This window comes from Doryrhamphus excisus, linkage group LG21, assembly GCF_037039965.1.
Source record: "Doryrhamphus excisus strain RoL-2023G ecotype Guam linkage group LG21, RoL_Dexc_Guam_v1.1, whole genome shotgun sequence".
NCBI lineage: Eukaryota > Metazoa > Chordata > Actinopteri > Syngnathiformes > Syngnathidae > Doryrhamphus > Doryrhamphus excisus.
The window spans coordinates 10,372,670-10,390,925 of NC_136377.1; the positions used below are offsets into that span (position 1 = coordinate 10,372,670).

At 44.2% G+C, this 18,256-nt stretch overlaps 2 protein-coding genes across 7 annotated transcripts in view; one reads left to right on the forward strand and one right to left on the reverse strand.

Moving 5' to 3' along the window:
* LOC131137938 (rho guanine nucleotide exchange factor 12) overlaps nt 1–18,256 on the reverse strand; it is a 47,459-nt gene that overhangs the window by 26,700 nt on the left and 2,503 nt on the right. For 2 of the 4 annotated variants that reach the window (XM_058086411.2, XM_058086409.2), the window contains exon 1: nt 3,852–4,417. In XM_058086411.2, the coding sequence (XP_057942394.2) occupies nt 3,852–3,883 (32 nt within the window). In that variant the 5' untranslated portion in view covers nt 3,884–4,417. Of the gene's footprint in view, nt 1–3,851; nt 4,418–6,318; nt 6,486–6,844; nt 6,982–18,256 lie in introns of those variants that run through there. The other 2 variants (XM_058086410.2, XM_078787982.1) reach the window with 2 other exon arrangements.
* emsy (EMSY transcriptional repressor, BRCA2 interacting) lies at nt 5,029–15,330 on the forward strand. 3 transcript variants are annotated; one of them, XM_058086413.2, is made up of 20 exons: nt 5,029–5,280; nt 5,742–5,850; nt 6,004–6,103; nt 6,179–6,253; nt 6,331–6,506; nt 7,591–7,746; nt 7,849–8,108; nt 8,182–8,398; nt 8,511–8,729; nt 8,806–8,955; nt 9,051–9,224; nt 10,584–10,720; nt 10,788–10,961; nt 11,044–11,248; nt 11,330–11,497; nt 11,638–11,796; nt 11,877–12,034; nt 12,107–12,580; nt 12,690–13,085; nt 14,428–15,330. In XM_058086413.2, the coding sequence occupies exons 2-20, from the start codon at nt 5,745–5,747 to the stop codon at nt 14,608–14,610; spliced, it is 3,687 nt and encodes a 1,228-aa protein (XP_057942396.2). In that variant the 5' UTR covers nt 5,029–5,280; nt 5,742–5,744; the 3' UTR covers nt 14,611–15,330. The 3 variants fall into 3 exon arrangements, with proteins under 3 accessions (XP_057942396.2, XP_057942397.2, XP_057942395.2); XM_058086414.2 differs by having other exon boundaries at nt 8,511–8,693; nt 12,687–13,085; nt 14,428–15,328; XM_058086412.2 differs by having other exon boundaries at nt 12,687–13,085; nt 14,428–15,327.

An 18,256-nucleotide genomic window follows, 5' to 3' on the forward strand; every position in this document is an offset into this window, starting at 1 on the left:
CAGCCAATCGCTCCTGACTCTGTACAGTTAATCAGTGTGATCAGTATCAGCTGATCTCACTCATGGATGGTCGAAATCAGAGCATCCCTACTGCTGACATGTGAGTCGTATCTTTACGTATTTATGTCTAATAGGTCTTCTTTTCTCTTATATCTACTATATTGGGTAAAACAAATGGCTGTTATTTCATGTGTAGAAAAGGCTCTAATAATGTTAAAAATTGAATTTAGAAGAAGACCATGATACAGGTCGGGCAAAATGATCTGACACATTTGTAGCTTAAATACAAGGCAAATAAAGTAAAGAAACAAAAAGTGTTTTTATTTTGGAAAAGTACATACATACATATGTACATATATACGTACATATTTTTCATGTAATGCAATTTTGCTTTGTTTCTTTTTTGTTTTTGGTTTCTTTTTCAGTTGCTGCCATGAATTGGACTGGTGAGCATCATGCTTTCATTGTGGAAACATTTATCAAAACAAACCAATCTGTAACTGCAACACAACGAGCGTTCCGTTGGCACTTCAATCTTGGTAGACATGATCCCGTAGCAGCTCCAAACACCATCTAGTTATGGGTTACCGACTTCTGAGCTACTGGATCTGCATTGAAACCAAAACCAACCGGCCGACCTCGCACCGCCAGAACTGATTTCATTTTTAATACATAATGAAACAGAATGGCATTATATGTACTTTACTTTATTTGCCTTTTATTTAACCTACAAATGTGTCAGATCATTTTGCCTGACCCTGCATTTGTCCAAATAAAAAGGTACCTGTAGGTGTACCAAGCATGAAAATCAACAAGAAAGTGAAGAAACAAGGCTGGTCTAATCATTTCTTGTCAATCATATCCCGTCTTCCCCTCCAAGACTCATGCAGCTATCCCTGCAAATGAAAACAACAGTGGCAAACTTTTCTTTTTTTCAGCCTTCTATTTTAAGAACGGCTGCCATGTTTCCACATCTCATCAATTAACTTTGAGGAGTGCAATGTTATTGTAATGATAACAGGCAGGGTTGACTCCTACGCTAAAGGAGATTAGTCTTTGTGCAAAAGTTTGTACTTTTAAAAGACAGAAGAAGAACATGCTGGGAGGTTCTCACACCAGACAGTAAAATATCACAGATGTTTAAAGAGAGAGGATTCTTTCCTCGGAGAAAAGCCTTGAAAAAGGTCCAAGTTGGCACCGCTGTTGCTAGGCAACACAACCTTTCCTGCTCTTCCTGCTGGAGCAAAATAGAAGACAATGAAGGAAAAGTTCTGGAAGACTTGGAAAAAATGCTGTCATTGAAGACACAGGCAGAAAGCACAGAAGGCTAATTTCACCATTTTGGGACAATTTGGAATTTGATTTGTCAGGACAAATACGCTAATACAGCAAAAAAAAACGGCACTCAAGACTGAGCTGACAGAGCTCATTTACTTTTTAACTGGCATATTCTAAAAATCAAAATGTATTATGTTAATATGTACACTACTCATTACATTTTAAAACCAGTTGAAAAATTGCAGGAATGGACATTTTGCACTGCTGGATCGTCAAGAAGATTTAAGTAGAGCTTCAAAATGCAAAAAAGAAGAAGTGGGAGGGAGACAAAATATTTTGAGTGAGCTATCCCACTATCTAGGTCATGTATGACGTTAATGTGTAAATATGTTCTCATGTATGTTTTACATACAGTAGGTTAGTACATCACTCCCATTTCATATTTATGAAATATTTTCATGGGACAACACTTAAGAAAAGACACTTAATGATGTAAAGTAGCTCCCCCCCCCCCCCCAAAATGAGTCAAAACACAACCATTAATGTCAAAGCTGTATCAATTGTGCCCAATTTGCTGTTTTTTTCTTCCCAGGGTCATGTGACTTATTAGTATCCGATGGGGAGCGGGTGTGCTCAATTTTGTGTTATCGCTGTCACTCTCAAATGTCGGCCGTTGGAAGTTCAACATGGCACTTCATGGCAAAACAAATGTTGTAGGTTATCCAAAGATTGCCAACACCCTGAAAGTGGGCAGGTTCATGGTGTCCAAGACCATACGCTGCTTTAACAGGACAGCTTCCACTCAGAATAGGCTTCACCATGCTCCACCAAAGAAGTTGAGTGCATGTGGTTGTGTTGGTAAAATAGATGTGTGCTGCCAGCATTGCTGCAAATGGGTCACATTGATCATCTCAGAGGGAAGCCTCCTCTAAAGATGATGCACAAGAAAGCCTGAGTCCAGTTCCCTCCAAGCACATGGATTAGTGGAAGCATGTTTTGTGCTCTGATGGGATCAATATAACCTTATTTGCTTCAGATGGAGTCAAACACGTATGGTAGCAACCAGATGAGGAGTTCAAAAGCAAGTGTCTTGTCTCCAGTCAAGCATGGTGGTGGGAGTGTCATGGTATGAGGCTGTATGAGTGCTGCCGGCACTGAGGAGTGCAGTTCATTGAGGTTAAACATAAATGCCAACATACTGTAACAGTGTGATGTTACACTCTACTGAGCGTCTGTGGAGCGTCCTCAAACAGGTGTCCACCATGTCTTTAGTGTTGTCCCATGAAACGATATGATAAAATATTTGCAGAAATGCGAGGGTTGCCCCTACTGGGGTAGACTCCAGCCTACCCCTGCACAGGGCCAGCTGTAGAAAAGGAATGAAAATGTTGCCAGTAGATGATAAAGGTGTTTTGAGGAACAAAAGTTAAATGTTCTTGAGTTCCTATGGGGAGAACTGAATCGGGATTCAGATGAAAAACTCCACGATGCAACCAACCACAGCTCCAAGCACTCCCAGAGATGGGGATCAGTGGGTAATTTCAGCCGTATCAGTACCATTACGCCACTTCATAGAATGAGTCATATTTGCCCCATGTCTCTTGAAGCCCAGTGCCAACATTCGGTTCTATTTCCACAATCTTTGCTTTTTTGGCATCATGAAGCATGTTTAGAAATCCCCACTGCTGCACAAGGTCAGGAAATCAAATGACTCTTGATGCTACACGGCAGCCATGCGTGACTTTCAGTTTTCGCCACAGGGGGAAAGTCCTGTGTGCAACACTCCAGTGCTTTACGTGGGAGTGGAAGCCACACAATTAAGCCTTAAATGGGACTCATTTGGGTTTTGCCAGAGTTGTTTCCTGTGTGTGCCAACAAATTGTAGTACTCAGAGGACCATTAGCCCATACCATGATTTGTTGTATATCGTCATATTTAGCATTTGTCAAACGGTTACATTTCTTACAGTCTAACTTTAAACTAGGCAGATGCAATGCAAAATCTGCATCAGAAATGGTAATATTTAATTAAAACAGCTACACTCTGTCAGAGTTTTATAAGTTGAGATTACACATCTCTAGTGTGTGTGTTGTGTGTGGTATGCTGTGTATTGGCAGGGGTGTCCAAAGTGTGGCATGGGGTGGCATAATACCTTTTGCAGCCCATGGCTATTTTCTATAAGTGAGAGGCAAATTATAGAAACGATATTAAACCAAAAGAAAATAGCAAAATTAAGAAAATACAGCTAAAAGTAATGTTGAATACCAAGGACTAAATATTTGGACATCCCTGTTTGGGAGGCTTGGGGTAAAACTAAAGCGGGGAAATGACACACAGAGGAACATGTTACAGACTCGGTTCACAAACATGCAACTTTAAAGCTTCCTACCAAGTTGAGCAAAAGTATTTATGACTTGAAAGTGTTTAGATACTTCCTACAGTCAATAACAACACTCGTGTTTATTCCGTGTACACAGCATGAGGCCAGTACACACACATTTGCCAGTAAATTAACTTTCACACCGTTCCCATCCACATTCGTCATTATGCAATAATGGTAAATAGGCACCTACCTATCAGTGAGTGTTGACTGCGTCCCACTCATTGGGCTTCCCTGGCGATTTCACCAACCTCTTCACCCGAAGTACATTTTTATTGAGCCGTTTTACTCTTTTATTGAGTGTTATTCCAGCTACTCCAGTCCGGTGGGTAGGTGCGTCCACCCAAAAACTTTTAGTCCGTTATACTTTTCTGGGAGTGTTTCCTGTTTAAAATAAAAATGCCGCTCCTATGTGGAATTGCAGTTTTCCCCTTTGGGTCTTACTCCATTCTAGCAGTCTTTGGCTGCACCCAAAAAGGGAAAAAAATCCGGAATTGTACTTTCCTTACAACCCCGAGACGGGTGTATCTTGCTTTTCCGTGGGAAAGTGTTCCGTCATGACACCGTGTTATCACAAACAGTCCCAAATCCAAAGTTATCCTCGGACCCCTATGTCGTCCTTTGTCATCGGCATCACCTCGGTGTGATTGCTTTTGCTTTGTCATCCATTTGTTTTCAACTAAACATTCCTGCAAATAGAAAAGGAAATACTTTGCCTCTTCTGTCCTCTTCCCCTCGCCACAGATAGGGTGGGCGAATCGATACAAACATCGATAATACCGATATTAAAGTCGTGCCGGTATCCAATAGATAGTAGATTGATGACATCGATATATTTCACCTCTCTTCGTTTCTAACATCTGATTTATTGTTGTGTTGTTGACAAATATATTATATATATATTTATATGTTGTTAACAGAGAACCAAAACACATACGCGTGTTAGTAAAAAATCATAAAACGTTTTGTACAGTATTTTACTCTGATTATAATCATGAACAACAAACTAAAGACAAATTCACAAAATCATTCAATGACAAGTAAAAAAAAGTATCGGTATTTAGTTGGCATCGGCTCGATACCTACAGCAGTATTGTCCGACCTTACTGGGTAGTTGCGTTCAAATACCCTCGTAATCCTGTATACCATAGAATACAATGTACACAAGGAAATGTTTTGTTTCAACCTCGGAATATTGGTAACAGCAAAAATAAACACAACGATTAGTGCGACTAACAAATATGTATGTTAATTAAAAGACGTTCCATCTCACGCTTGTGCTTGAATGGGTCGTGATTTGCCCTTTTTCCTGTACTGATTTGCGTTATTATTCATCGCCTACAGATGGCAGCATTAAGCAACCGGTCCGAATATGCACCACGGACCAACATTTCCCACGAAGAAGCCGCCCATCATCCAAGCTAAACTCAGCTAGCAGACAACGTAAACATTGGCACAGCATTAGCAAGATTGGGACCTTTAAACTCTTTTTGTCACATTTTTCTTCATCTGTTTACAATATTATGTGGTAGCGTAGATAAAATGTAATATTCAGCTATGGGCGTTTGTACCTATGACTTTTTAACGTTCCCGAGGCCCTGAGTTTACCTCGCTAACGGAAGGTAAGCCATTGACAGGCTAACGGGCTAAGATAACGTCGTTCTCGACAGAGTATTTTTCTTCCAAAATGCTTACGTTCCAAAAGAGTTTGCGCATTCCAAGTTTTACTGATTAAGCGTTTTCCTAAAGGGATGTCATCGTCTGTGCATGCAAAGCCAAACGTTCCCGTTCCCGTTTGTGTTACAAATGGCTAGATAGTAATAGAATCCTACATACCCATCGCCGAGATCTGTTTGCCGCTGCATTGTCTGAATTTAAACGAGCTGATGATCGAGTATTTTGGGTTACTTTTCGCATAATTGCATACGAGAGATTTGCATAGAGATTTATCTTCGGCACCACAGTTTGCAGTCATGCATGCAATTACTACAATATGGCACAAACAATCACTGTCAGTGTTTAACTAGAAATAATAATAGCATAACAACTGCAAAATGTATGCTGCATTTTATTGTTGTCACAGCTCATGATTCAGCTGGAGAAACCGGTGCTGACTGGTACCATGCCTGTGGTATGGCCCACTATCCTCGACCTTGGCAGGGATGAGTGCAAAAGGATACTCCGGAAACTGGGTAAGGTTTAGATAGCATCATTTCCCAAATCCCCAAACCTAATTATTTCTGTCTTCTATGTGCATCATGGCAATAGATTAGGAATAATGTTAATCATGTTACATGTAAGCTGCACTGATGATTTTTATGATGGTGTATTTCTGCACTTTCCAGAGTTGGAAGCTTACGCCGGTGTCATCAGCGCCCTGCGAGCGCAAGGTGACCTGACAAAAGACAAGAAGGATCTGCTGGGAGAACTGACAAAGATCCTCGGGTAATTATTTCTAGCATGTCCATGTGATGGAGAGAAACGCTTTCAAGCTCAAACTGGGCTTTATCTTCTTCATAGCATCTCGACAGAGCGGCACCGTGCAGAAGTTCGCAGGGCCGTCAATGATGAGCGCCTCTGTACCATTGCATACCAGTGAGTGTTAGAGCGCCATCCAGAGTGGCAAGCCATTGACTGAAATTTTAAAAATTGCCACTCACATTGTGTTTCAGCATGGCGGGTCCAAACAGCTCGTCTGAGTGGGCCATCGAGGGACGCCGGCTCGTTCCGCTGATGCCGAGGCTGGTCCCTCAGACGGCTTTCACGGTGACCGCTAATGCAGTCGCCAGCGCCACAGCCAGTCAGAACGCCTCCCTTCTGTTGCCGGCTGAAACGGGGAACAAAGAAGGTGGGTCAGCACCCTATGTGCTCATCGAGAATACAAGTCTAGAAAATAGTAGCAAATATATATATATATATATATATAATTAATGAGCCCGTAATTTGTGTACATATTTTTTATGTTTCTAACAAGAAAAATCACAACTGAGGTTCAGACCTAAGTTATGCACAAGCTAAATGTAACAAGGTTAAGTAAGTATATTTTTCTTTTACAAATATGAACATGTTCAAATGTCAAAGCAGACTACTGGATATAGATTATTATCGGCATGCAAACCTCATTCACCTCGCATATATGATAAGACTAAAAACTACAAATATTGGGGTAGGGTGTGATGTTCCTACCTTTTCCAGCCCTCGAGTTCCACTCTGCTCTTCCTTGCTGTGCTTTTATGCTTTGTATGGCAATGCTCAATAATAATAATAATAAAAGACTAGCACTAGAGAGCTCCAGGCTCTAGTCTATGTGACATCACGGTCTTAGAAGTCTTTGACCTTTTTAAAAAACAAAACAAAAAAATACATTGTATTGTCAACCCTTGAGGGTCCCCGCATGGCCTTATCTACCTTCAGCGCTGTCTGCGTCAATCAGGGCGAGCTGCAAGGTTTCTTTCACTTGAGACACGATGAACAGGAGTTATCCCAGTAATTGTGTACAAAAAAAACAAAAATGTTTTCGGTGTGCAGACAGTTATTTCTTGCTTTGAGGACCCTTGCCCCACCACTGGTAACGCTTTTCCACCTCCAAGGCACTCAAAGTGCTTTGACACCGTTAGCATATTTTCCTACTGATGATGCAGCATCTTGCCCAAGGATACTTGGATATGATCAGGATCATGGGAGGACAGAGGATCAAACCCACTACCTTCAGGTTGGGAAATGACCAGAGCCGTGCCCCCCCCCCATGTTTATATGTTATATTGATATATATATATATATATATATATATATATTTCTAAAAATTGTTTAGTAATATTTTGTTGTATGTTTTTCTAACTTGAATTTCCCAGCAGAATTTTAGAAAAGAAAAGAAAAGTCATTTTCCACCCGAAATATCAATGACATGTCTTTCCTCCTCTTCTTCCTCTCAGTGGTTGTGTGTTACTCTTACACGAGCACAACATGCACCTCCACCAGCTCCACAGCGACCAGCGGCGCCATGGGCGGAGTGTCCAAATCCCCGCGGCCGCCAAGCCCCTCCTCCAGTGTGGTTGTGCTGCCCAGCGGAAGCACCGTCTACGTGAAAAGTGAGCAGAATGACATTTAGCCAGGACGTCCTCCATGCATTCATAGTTGTTTGGTGTCGGCCTCTCGCAAACCAGAATGCATAACATTCTCTCATCTTCCAGGCGTGAGCTGCTCCGACGAAGACGAGAAGCCACGCAAGCGAAGGCGCACCAACTCATCAAGTTCATCCCCTGTGATGCTGAAGGAGGTCTCCAAGGTGTCGCCGCCCGTTGCCAAGAACATGGTGGCGCCAGTGAGCGGCTCTCCCAAGATGAGCAACATCATGCAGAGCATTGCCAACTCACTGCCGCCCCACTTGTCACCCGTCAAGATTACCTTCACCAAGCCCACCATCCAGACCACCAGTGCTACCACACAGAAGGTACTGTCGGGTGCTTTCTCGTTTACTTCAAGCCATATTTGTTGACTATGAAACTTTTTCTGCCTTTGAGCAGGTGATCATTGTGACGACGTCCCCCAGCTCCAACTTTGTGCCCAACATTCTGTCCAAGTCACACAACAACGCCACCGTGTCCAAGTTGGGCTCTACCGCCATTTTGACCACACCCACCCAGAAACAGACGGTGGTCTTCCCAGCGAGCTCCACCACTGTCGCCGTCACTACGGTGGTCTCCTCCACGCCATCGGTGGTCATGTCCACTGTCTCCTCATGTAATTTTATTAGCAATTACCCCCTCTCAGAGAAGCGTTTGTAATGTGTGGTACCACTTGGGGGCAGCAGAGCCTGTAATTCCTTGCATATTTCCGCTGTTTTCTACCCAAGGTGCTGCCTCGGCAGGAGTGAAGGTGGCCTCAGCTAGGCTACCCTCCCCGAAAACCGTGGTGGGCTCTTCGACTCAGATCCTGACCCAGTTCCCTAAGCAGCAGTCACCCAAACAGCTGCAAACCTCGCCCATTGGCACTACTGGCGCGAGCCAGGCCCAGAGTAGCGCCACTACCTCGCCAGGTGCAAAGCCTACCATTCAGATCAAGCAAGAGTCTGGTCGGTCCAACTAAAAGCTGTCGTTTTAATTGGTCCTTTCAATACTGACAATGCATTTTGCATGTACCATGTACAGGAGTGAAGATCATTACTCAACAGGTTCAGCCAAGCAAAATCCTGCCCAAGCCTTCGTCAGTGGCTCTGTCCAGCAGCAGCTCCTCCCCCATCATGGTCGTCAGTAGCAACGGCGCCATTATGACCACCAAACTGGTCACTCAGCCCACAGGTTGGTATACACTAGTATAACCTAAACCCCACAACTGAGCATTGGCCGCAATGTGAGGTACACCTGCACACCACTGCGCTGTGTTTCATTGCCAGCTACGCAGGCCACCTACACAAGACCCACCATGACCCCCAACATCGGTGCCAGAATCTCGACCTCGGCCGGCGGAGCCACCTATGTCAAGACCACAAGCGGGAGCATCATCACGGTGGTACCCAAGTCCTTAGCCACACTCGGCGGGAAGATCATCAGCAGCAACATCGTGTCGGGTAGGCCGGGGACTTGAGAACAGCAGAGAATCCGAGGCGATGAGCTAAAATCTTCACATCAAAACAAAGTAGCTTCTTTCCTGTGATCCTTCTTATACATATACATATACATATGTATACTTACACTATACGTATGTATCAACAAGTATAATCAGCATGTGGACGCAGACTAGTAACAGTTCAGTCCTCTCATTGCATTCGCTGTTCATCAGTCGGTTATGGATACACTACGTGGACATATTGCAATATTGGCACTAACTCCTGCAGAGTTCATCTCTTTGCATTTACATACAGCAGTAAACTATAGAGGAATATGAACAAAACCTCCTCTAACAAATACATTTTCTCGTAGGAAATCATGTAAGTCCAATAGCAGTCATCCCTCGTTTATCACGCTTAATTTGTTCCGGACCCGACAGCAATAAGTGAATTTCCGCAAAGGATTCAGTATTAATAAATGGAACATTTTTATAGTTAGAGCATAAACAGGTCTTTAACATTATAAGGGCCCTGTAGACATGAAATAACACCCCTATACTTAACTTTACACTATCATGACATTATTCTTGTTTACACCACATTGCACAACTCTTACACGTAGGCTATGGGATATCTGAAGTGACAGGAGACAGCCGCCACTAACTACCAACCTAACTAGTTAGCCTCCACTTTATTCTAAACTTGAAAGAGTTTGAAACTGAGTGGGGGAGAAGGACAAAGTAAGAAGCCAAAACCGTACCTCTTCAACACGGAATGTGAGGAGAACTTTGTCATGTTGGACTGCATCCATGACTGAGTTCATATTGTAAGTTAGGGTAATGTCGCATCAGTGAGACTCACAACAAATCACCATGGTGGTGTCCGTCTTGATCTAAACAGCAGAAAAGTGTCTTCAGTGAAAGTAAAAGTAACCTTAAATGTTTATTTATCCCTTTCATTCATCAACTATATACATTTATATGGATTTAGAATGTAAAAGTATACAAATGTGTGTTAATATATTTGAGGCTTGTGGTGTCACTGTGTTGGTTAGCAAAGAACTACAGAGTCAACTGCTGATGACATCATAGACGGGCGACAGAGCTGACTTCCACTTTCTATGTAAAATACATTTAAGAATACCTTTGGGCTCGACAAGACACGCACCATATTGTGCGCTATCTGGGAAATGTTGACGTTGACCAGAAAACCTCCCAACCGAGGCTCCACTGTAGTCTGGCGTGGACACATGAGCGCCTCCATTGTTTCAACATGAAGCAGCAGCATCACCGAATGAGATCCCGCAGGACTGCTGCACCACAGCCACGAGAGTACTTCCTGTATTTATTCAGATGTCTAATGATGTTCTCCTCCAAACAGGCACCACAACAAAGATCACCACCATCCCCATGACGTCCAAACCCAACGTCATTGTGGTTCAGAAAACCACAGGCAAAGGAGCAACCATCCAGGGGCTGCCCGGCAAGAACGTGGTCACCACGCTGTTGAACGCTGGGGTTAGTGGAACGCTGATGATATTATTTATTACTCAATGTTGGAGTATCTCACCGAGTGTGTCGGCAGGGCGAGAAGAGCCTACAGACTGTTCAGGGTACCAAACCAGCCATCATCACCACCTCCAGGCCCATCACCAAGATGATCGTCACCCAGCCCAAAGGCATGAGCTCTGGCTCGCAGTCCACTGCCACCAAGATCATCCCGACCAAGATCGTCTACGGCCAGCAAGGCAAGACCCAGGTGAGACGCTATGGTTTGAATGTCACAGTAAATGAGTTATAATCAGGTAAATGTTATATTGAGTGGCTTGCTTGGCTTCCAGGTGCTCATCAAGCCCAAGCCAGTCTTCCAGGCCGCCGTGGTGAGCGAACAGACCCGGCAGCTGGTCACCGAGACACTTCAACAAGTGACTCGCTCAGGTGACGTGGGCCAGGTTTTGGGTCAGGATGTTTCTGCCAAGGACGACAGCGCCGGCTTCACGGAGAGCAGCAGCGGCAGCTCGGTCGGCGAGACGTCCCACAGCAGTGGTAGGAAGATGTTGTTGGACTTACGTGCTGGGAGAGAAACTTACCATTCATTCCGTCTCCTCCTTTTCATCCCCCCCCAAGATTCCCAGCCTGTGCTCCACGTGGTGTCCGCCAAAGAGCACGATTGGACCGAGCAGGAAGTGGCGGTGGAGGCCACCCCTACTATCATCTACCAGGAGGTGTCAACCGGCGAATCCCAGTCTGCCACATCCACCATTAAAGCTCTGCTGGAGCTGCAGCAGACCTCAGGTAGGACCTGGACCCACAACAATTTACTTCAATGACCGTTGGACACATTGAGCAACCACTCTGTTGTCCTGTGGGGTGCATGGTGGACATCTCCAGCCAATACGTTTTTTAATGGAACATTGTTGCTGACGTATCCACAGTGAAGGAAAAGGGCCAAGAGTCCAAACCCAGGCAGCATACCATCGACCTGAGCCAGATGGCCGTACCCATTCAGCTGGCCCAGGAGAAGAAAACCAACCCGGAATCCTCCAGGCCGACCAGCTCTGAAGCCGAAGCCGGCTCTGACGCCATCACAGCAGGTGTGCACCTCGCATCCCGACATCCTTCTAGCATAAATAGAGAGATTGGACACCTGCGTCATGTTTGATTGCTACACCAGGTAAAGTCAGCCAGGTGGGTGTGTCCTCGGGAGACAACGTGGTCATGGCCTCCACTCCGCAGCCGCAGCAGGGGAAGCCTTACAAGAGCCAGATCACCACGGTAACCAAAACAGCTGCCACCCCGCCTGCAGCCGCAGTGACGCACATCAGCCTCAGGGTGAGGAGAAGCATGGCTTTCGCCTCAAGTACATGTTGGTGTGTTCACTTAGTGGGGTTGTCTTTTCCGTAGCCCTCTGATGGTAAAACAGACTCGGTGTTGGAGGTCAGTGAGCTGGAAGGCGACACTTTGGACCCCCAGACCGGTTTGTTTTACCGCTCCACCAGCCAGCCAACAGACTGCGCCAAGCACTCCATCACCGCCACTCAGCCGTCAGTCGTGAGCAGGCCTGACCCCGAGCAGCCGCCACCGCCGCCACCACAACTGCAAAGCAAACCTCAAATCAGCCAGCCTTCCTCTGCAGCCTTTTCCGCTGCGCCCCACTTGACCAAGAAACTCCCCAAACTCAGAGAGCAGAGTCAGCCCAAACCTCAGGGGTCCGTCACGCCGCCAGGCACACCCGTCAAGCTGCCGGTGACGCCACAGCTTCCCAAGCTACAGCAGGCACCCACGTCCCACCACAGGCCTCTGCACACGTCCATGTCCCACCCGCCTCCGCTGCAGGCGCACCACCCTGTCAGTGCAGAGAAGAGCGCCTCCAGCCAGGTGAGATGGGCTCCCGTTTCATCCATCTGTGCACTAAACGTTTTAAGGGGACGCATATTCCTTTGCTACTGTCACATTAGTCAAAATTCACTGTCCTCCATCACAGCAGCCAATCATCACTCAGAGCGCCACCGTCACCAAGATCACTTTCGGCAGCTCTCATCACTCATCGCCCGTCTTCAGCGGCGAGGCAGTCGCCAAACTCATCCCGGAATCCAGCTCGGGGCCGTCTGTGGACAAGACCTCCGTGTCGGACATCCTCAAGATCTCCATGATGGAGGCTGAGATCGACCCCAGCACCGAGCCCATGGTGGTGGACTCCTCCAGTGACTGTGCCCCCGTGGGGAAACCGCTGGAGGTCCTGGCCGTCTCGGGCACGCTGGACGCGGGTCAATTCATCAGCAGTTCGGGGGCGACGGCTGCAGCGGCACATCATCATACCCACGCCAAAGCGCAGCAGTTCAGCCGCGTGCAGCCTGGCAAAGGCGACATGGAAGTCATTGAGGTACCACTTTTACCAAATTAGAAGCTTTTTTAAGGCTTTTATTAACTAATAAAAAAAGATTATTGATTTGACTTTTCCCCATTAACCTACCTCATAAAGCGTTTTGCTTGTTCGTCTGAGAAATGAAGAATGTAAAAACAAAACGGCGTAAAAGCATCTAACACCCCTAAAAATGTATCAAAAAATAGTGGCTTTCAATTTGAGTTTAATTGTTGGTTTTGAAAACCACATTTGGAGACACAAATAATCACAGTTTGATTAGCACTCCCTCACGATATCACATCGTTTCACAAATGAATGAAATAATGAATGACCGTTTTTTCATGGGAGACAGTGGTCTATTGTTAGTTGTGTTGTATTCTGGTCACTAGGCGGCAGTATGACCCAAAACAGCAACACATTACCTTACATTACATTACATTACCCTAACACTGCATGAAGTCAATCGTGGCATGTCCGACATGATAGGTTGAAGCAAAGTTCTCCCATTCTGTGAGGAAGTGCTACGTTTTTGGCTTCTTAAGACGAAATAAATTCAAGGCAAACTGGTTAGCAAGCTAGCTCGCTAGCTAGTGCCCCTGCAACATAAGAGTTGTGGAGTAAACCATGAAAAACAGGACTGTACAGACGGCTATAGAGTTGTTACTGAAGGTCTGTAGGCTCTCGTGATGTTAATTGTATTTAGAAAGTCTTAACAGGTTCCTGTGCTCTAACTCCAGAACTATTCCATTTCTCTGTCGGGTCTGGAACCAATTAGCCGCTCTAAACAAGGAATGGCTGTACATGTTTTTCTTCTAGTATCTAGTAAACAGCAGGGAAAAAATACCTTTGACTGATTAAATAGAAACATGTTTTTTCATTTCACAGACGTACATGCCCCCCCCCCCCCCCCAAAATGTTAGTTCTTTTACATTTGAAGAATGTACATTTAGGCAAAAAGGGATAAAAAAAAAAAACGAAATAGAAATGTGAGTGTGAATGGTTGTTTGTCTATATGTGCCCTGTGATTGGCTGGCCACCAGTCCAGGGTGTACCCCGCCTCTCACCTGAAGACAGCTGGGATAGGCTCCAGCACCCCCGCGACCGTGAGGATAAGCGGTAGAAAATGAATGAATGAAATAAATTGGAGATCCACATGGTTGTCAACGGTTGGATGAAACTGTAATGCGCCAACCCCCCACTAGGAGGTGCAGGCTAGGCATGTGTCGTGTTGGGTACATTGTGGTCATCTGCAACCAAACTGAAACAAAATGTTGTCTCTTGGTCATTTTGTTGTGGCATAACAATTTGGATGTAGCAATCTGGGACATGGTGTCCTAACGCGGTACTCCTTGGCATGCAGGTGATCCCTCAGTACTCCATCCTGCCGGACTCCAGCCAGTCCAACGTGGTGGTGGAGCCCAGCGGCTTCCTGGAGATCACAAACTACACCAGCCAGCAGCTGGAGGAAGACAGCCCCATGGAACAGGAAGTGGACAGCAGCAACGACGAGGCGGCCTCCGCCAGCCCCCCCGACCAGCCGTAGTCCCGTACACTCTGAACAGTTTCTGTGATGTGCAAAGCATTAGCCAGTGACTCCAAGCGGAGCCTCGTGCCCATTGGACAACTTCCTGTTTGAGAGGACTGCACTTTTTGTGGACAGTTCCTGAAAAAAAGACTTGATGAACGTCTTCAAAGGCACTGCAGCTTTGTAACCCTCCTATGGAATGAACTTTTCGTAGACTCTGCAGGACATTGCGTTTCCACAAGGAGTATTAAGCTTAACGTAGTCCCAGAAGATACATACATCTTAATGTGCATTCTAAATGAGGTGATGTTTCACAAGAAGGACTTCGTGTACGTATTATTTTTTTGTAAGATATATCATGGAGATCATCTTAGAAATACCGCATAGTGTTTGAACTATGCCTTTCCTTTTATACATTTTCAAAGTACACAACTTGACAGAATTCGCTTACTCTCCAGAATAAATCGTCCTGAGTAGAAAACGTTCATGTTCTTCATTTTTACTGTCAGGAGGGAAAGGCTCCTGGAGATGGAGCTCTTTTTTTCATTTTACCTGAACAACGTTTACAAGTCACAAAATTTGGTCATACTAAATGTTTTTTTGCTTTTTCATTTGGAAACCAACAACATGACTTCTTAGTAGTACTTTTAGATAAAAGTGGAAATACAGTAAAGTCTCATTATATCGATATAACCGGACTGTCGATATATCCGATCCTGCGCCGAACTGCATTAAAAGTGGGCAAGTGCACTTAAAGCAGCACTTAAATCAATCTTTGCTTAAGGATTTCAATACCAAAAAAGAACACGGCGAACGGCTGCTTCCAGTCAACTTTATTTTTCACACTTCCACCACCAGAGCACAGCACACACACCGATTCCCGCACTTCCTGGTTCACAGGTCATGCTCAACCCGCCCCACATAGCTGGCCAAACACATGCCTGCAACAGCGTATAGATGTATAGAGTATAGATTCTATACACATGAGAGAAACCATGAACGCCAGCATGTACATATGAAAAACAGTGATTATTGCAAGCGATAAAAAGATATCTGAATACAACACAATTAAATACATGTATTTGTACGCTTGTGTCTTTGTTGGAATAGGTGTGTATGCTATGTCAGTTGGTTCTTCTGTTGCAGGCATGTGTTTGGCCAGCTATGTGGGGCGGGTTGAGCATGACCTGTGAACCAGGAAGTGCGGGAATCGGTGTGTGTGCTGTGCTCTGGTGGTGGAAGTGTGAAAAATAAAGTTGACTGGAAGCAGCCGTTCGCCGTGTTCTTTTTTGGTATTGAAATCCAAAGATTGATTTAAGCTGCTTTTGTATCGATATAAGCAGACCAAATTGGCTGGCGGGAGATGAAAAGGGCATCGTAGTAACCGGATTATCATAATAACCGGGTATCGTACTAACGGAACTAATTATATCATAAAAGACTAGAAATTTGCCGGGAAATAAAAATAGTATCGTAATAAGCAGTACTTCGATATAACCGATATTGATATAACGAGACTTTACTGTACATGTTTTCCCTCTTTTTATCAAGAATCATTGTTAGAATTATTTTAAACACACAATTTGGAAATAAATTGTTTCCCTTTTTATCCACAATACTTTTTTTCATATATTCAAAAAATGTAATAAATTATACAATATATGATTTTCCTTTCCACAAAACACACAAAAGAGCTTTTATTCATTCAAAAATAAAATACCATTATAACATTTGATTCATCATAAAGATTTTTTTTCCATAAATGACACCTTTTCATATATATTTGTAATGAGTGAGGCATAAAGTAACACATATTTGACAGTTTTGACTAAAAAGACGCTAACTGCTGTAAAATAGCCAATCACAGGGCACATATAGACAAACAACCATTCACACTCACATTCATACCTATGGACAATTTGGAGTGGCCAATTAACCTAGCATGTTTTTGGAATGTGGGAGGAAACCGGAGTACCCGGAGAAAACCCACGCATGCACGGGGAGAACATGCAAACTCAAGCAGAGAATCAAACCCAGGTCTTCCCGATCTCCTGACTGTGTGGCCTACATGCTAATCACTGGTCCACCGTGCAGTTCTTAAAATGAAACTTTTTATTATTAAGGAAGAAAAACATCCAAACCTACACGGCCCAGTGGGAGAAAGTGATTGCCACCCCTGTTAAAACATAACTGAGTTTAATTGAGAACTATCAGTCTGAAAGAGATTATAAAGCCATTCCGAAAGCTTTGGGACGCCAACAAACCACAGTCAGAGCAATTATCCACAAATGGCCAAAACATGGAACAGTAATTAATCTTACCAGCAGGTGTCAACCAACCAAAATGACCCCAAGAGCGCAGCGACAACTCATCCAAGAGGTCACAAAAGACTCCACAGCAACATCAAAAGAACTGGTGACCTCGATTGCCTCAGTTAGGGTCAGTGTTCATAACTCCACCATAAGAAAAAAAACAACAGAACAGGGGCAAACACTTTGTCACACCACTGTATTTTGCGTAACTTGTATTCAAATTGTAGAGGAAAAAGCAAACTGTGCAGAACTGTACCCATTCAAAATCTGTTCTGTGCAAATTCCATGCGTGCATTTTCCCCTCATCGTTTTAGTCAAATTCTCAATTCTACGACTTTGAGGGTATTTGACTATGTTGCCCCCCAACCATCAAGAAGTGTGTTTTCCGTCTGAACCAAGTGGTACTTCATGGCTTCCTGCCGCACACGCCTGACTTTTATCCTCCACATGTTTGAAAGTGATCCATATCCGGCCTGAAGATTCTGACATGTGGCTCTGTTTAACATGATGCTGACTTAGCACCCCCACCCACCCGGCTTGCTTCCATGGGTGATACCCACTGACTCTGCTGACTCAGACACGCCCCTGTTAGCTTTGAATCAGCGACACCTTTACAACACACGACTATTCGGTTGGATTTCTTAATTTGTGGCAGGAACTGTTACTGATTATATGCAGTTCATTACTTTTAATCTTCATATTAACCACGTCAGGACTACTTATATGAATAATATATTTATACCGCTTACTTTGGTTTTCTTTGCATTGCATTGCATAATGCTGTATGTCTGCAAAATACAGCAATAAAAAAAGCTTTTTTTGTCGGAACTTAATAAATAAGACCAAAAGAACTACATTAAACAAACGTTTTAAATATGACTTACATTTGGTAAAATGAATTTACAAAATCTAAAACATGTATACCTTTTATCATTTTTTTAAATTCCTTTCAGTTTGAAATTACAATGATGTAAAATGTTGCAACCTACTCACTTTTTTATGTCCTGGTGTGAAAGGTCCTAAAAAGTGAGGAACTGGTGGATCAGAGATGAAACAGAGGTTAAAGTCCAGCTGCTCTCTCTCTCGCCCTTTCTCACACACACACACACACACACACACACACACACGCACCATCCTGGCATACTGCATACTGTATTTCCTGGTGGCTTTAGCAAACTTTAGCAAACTGTCCCCCAAATAAAGGCTACTTTGGCACATGTGCATTGTTGTGGTGTCTGCTGGATGTATTCTTGGAGATAAGGGACACTATTATGTCATTTATCATGATGCATTCCTTTAGCTTGACTGTTTTTTGGCTCCTTTTCACCAGGGTGAGTCGGGCCTTTCCTCAT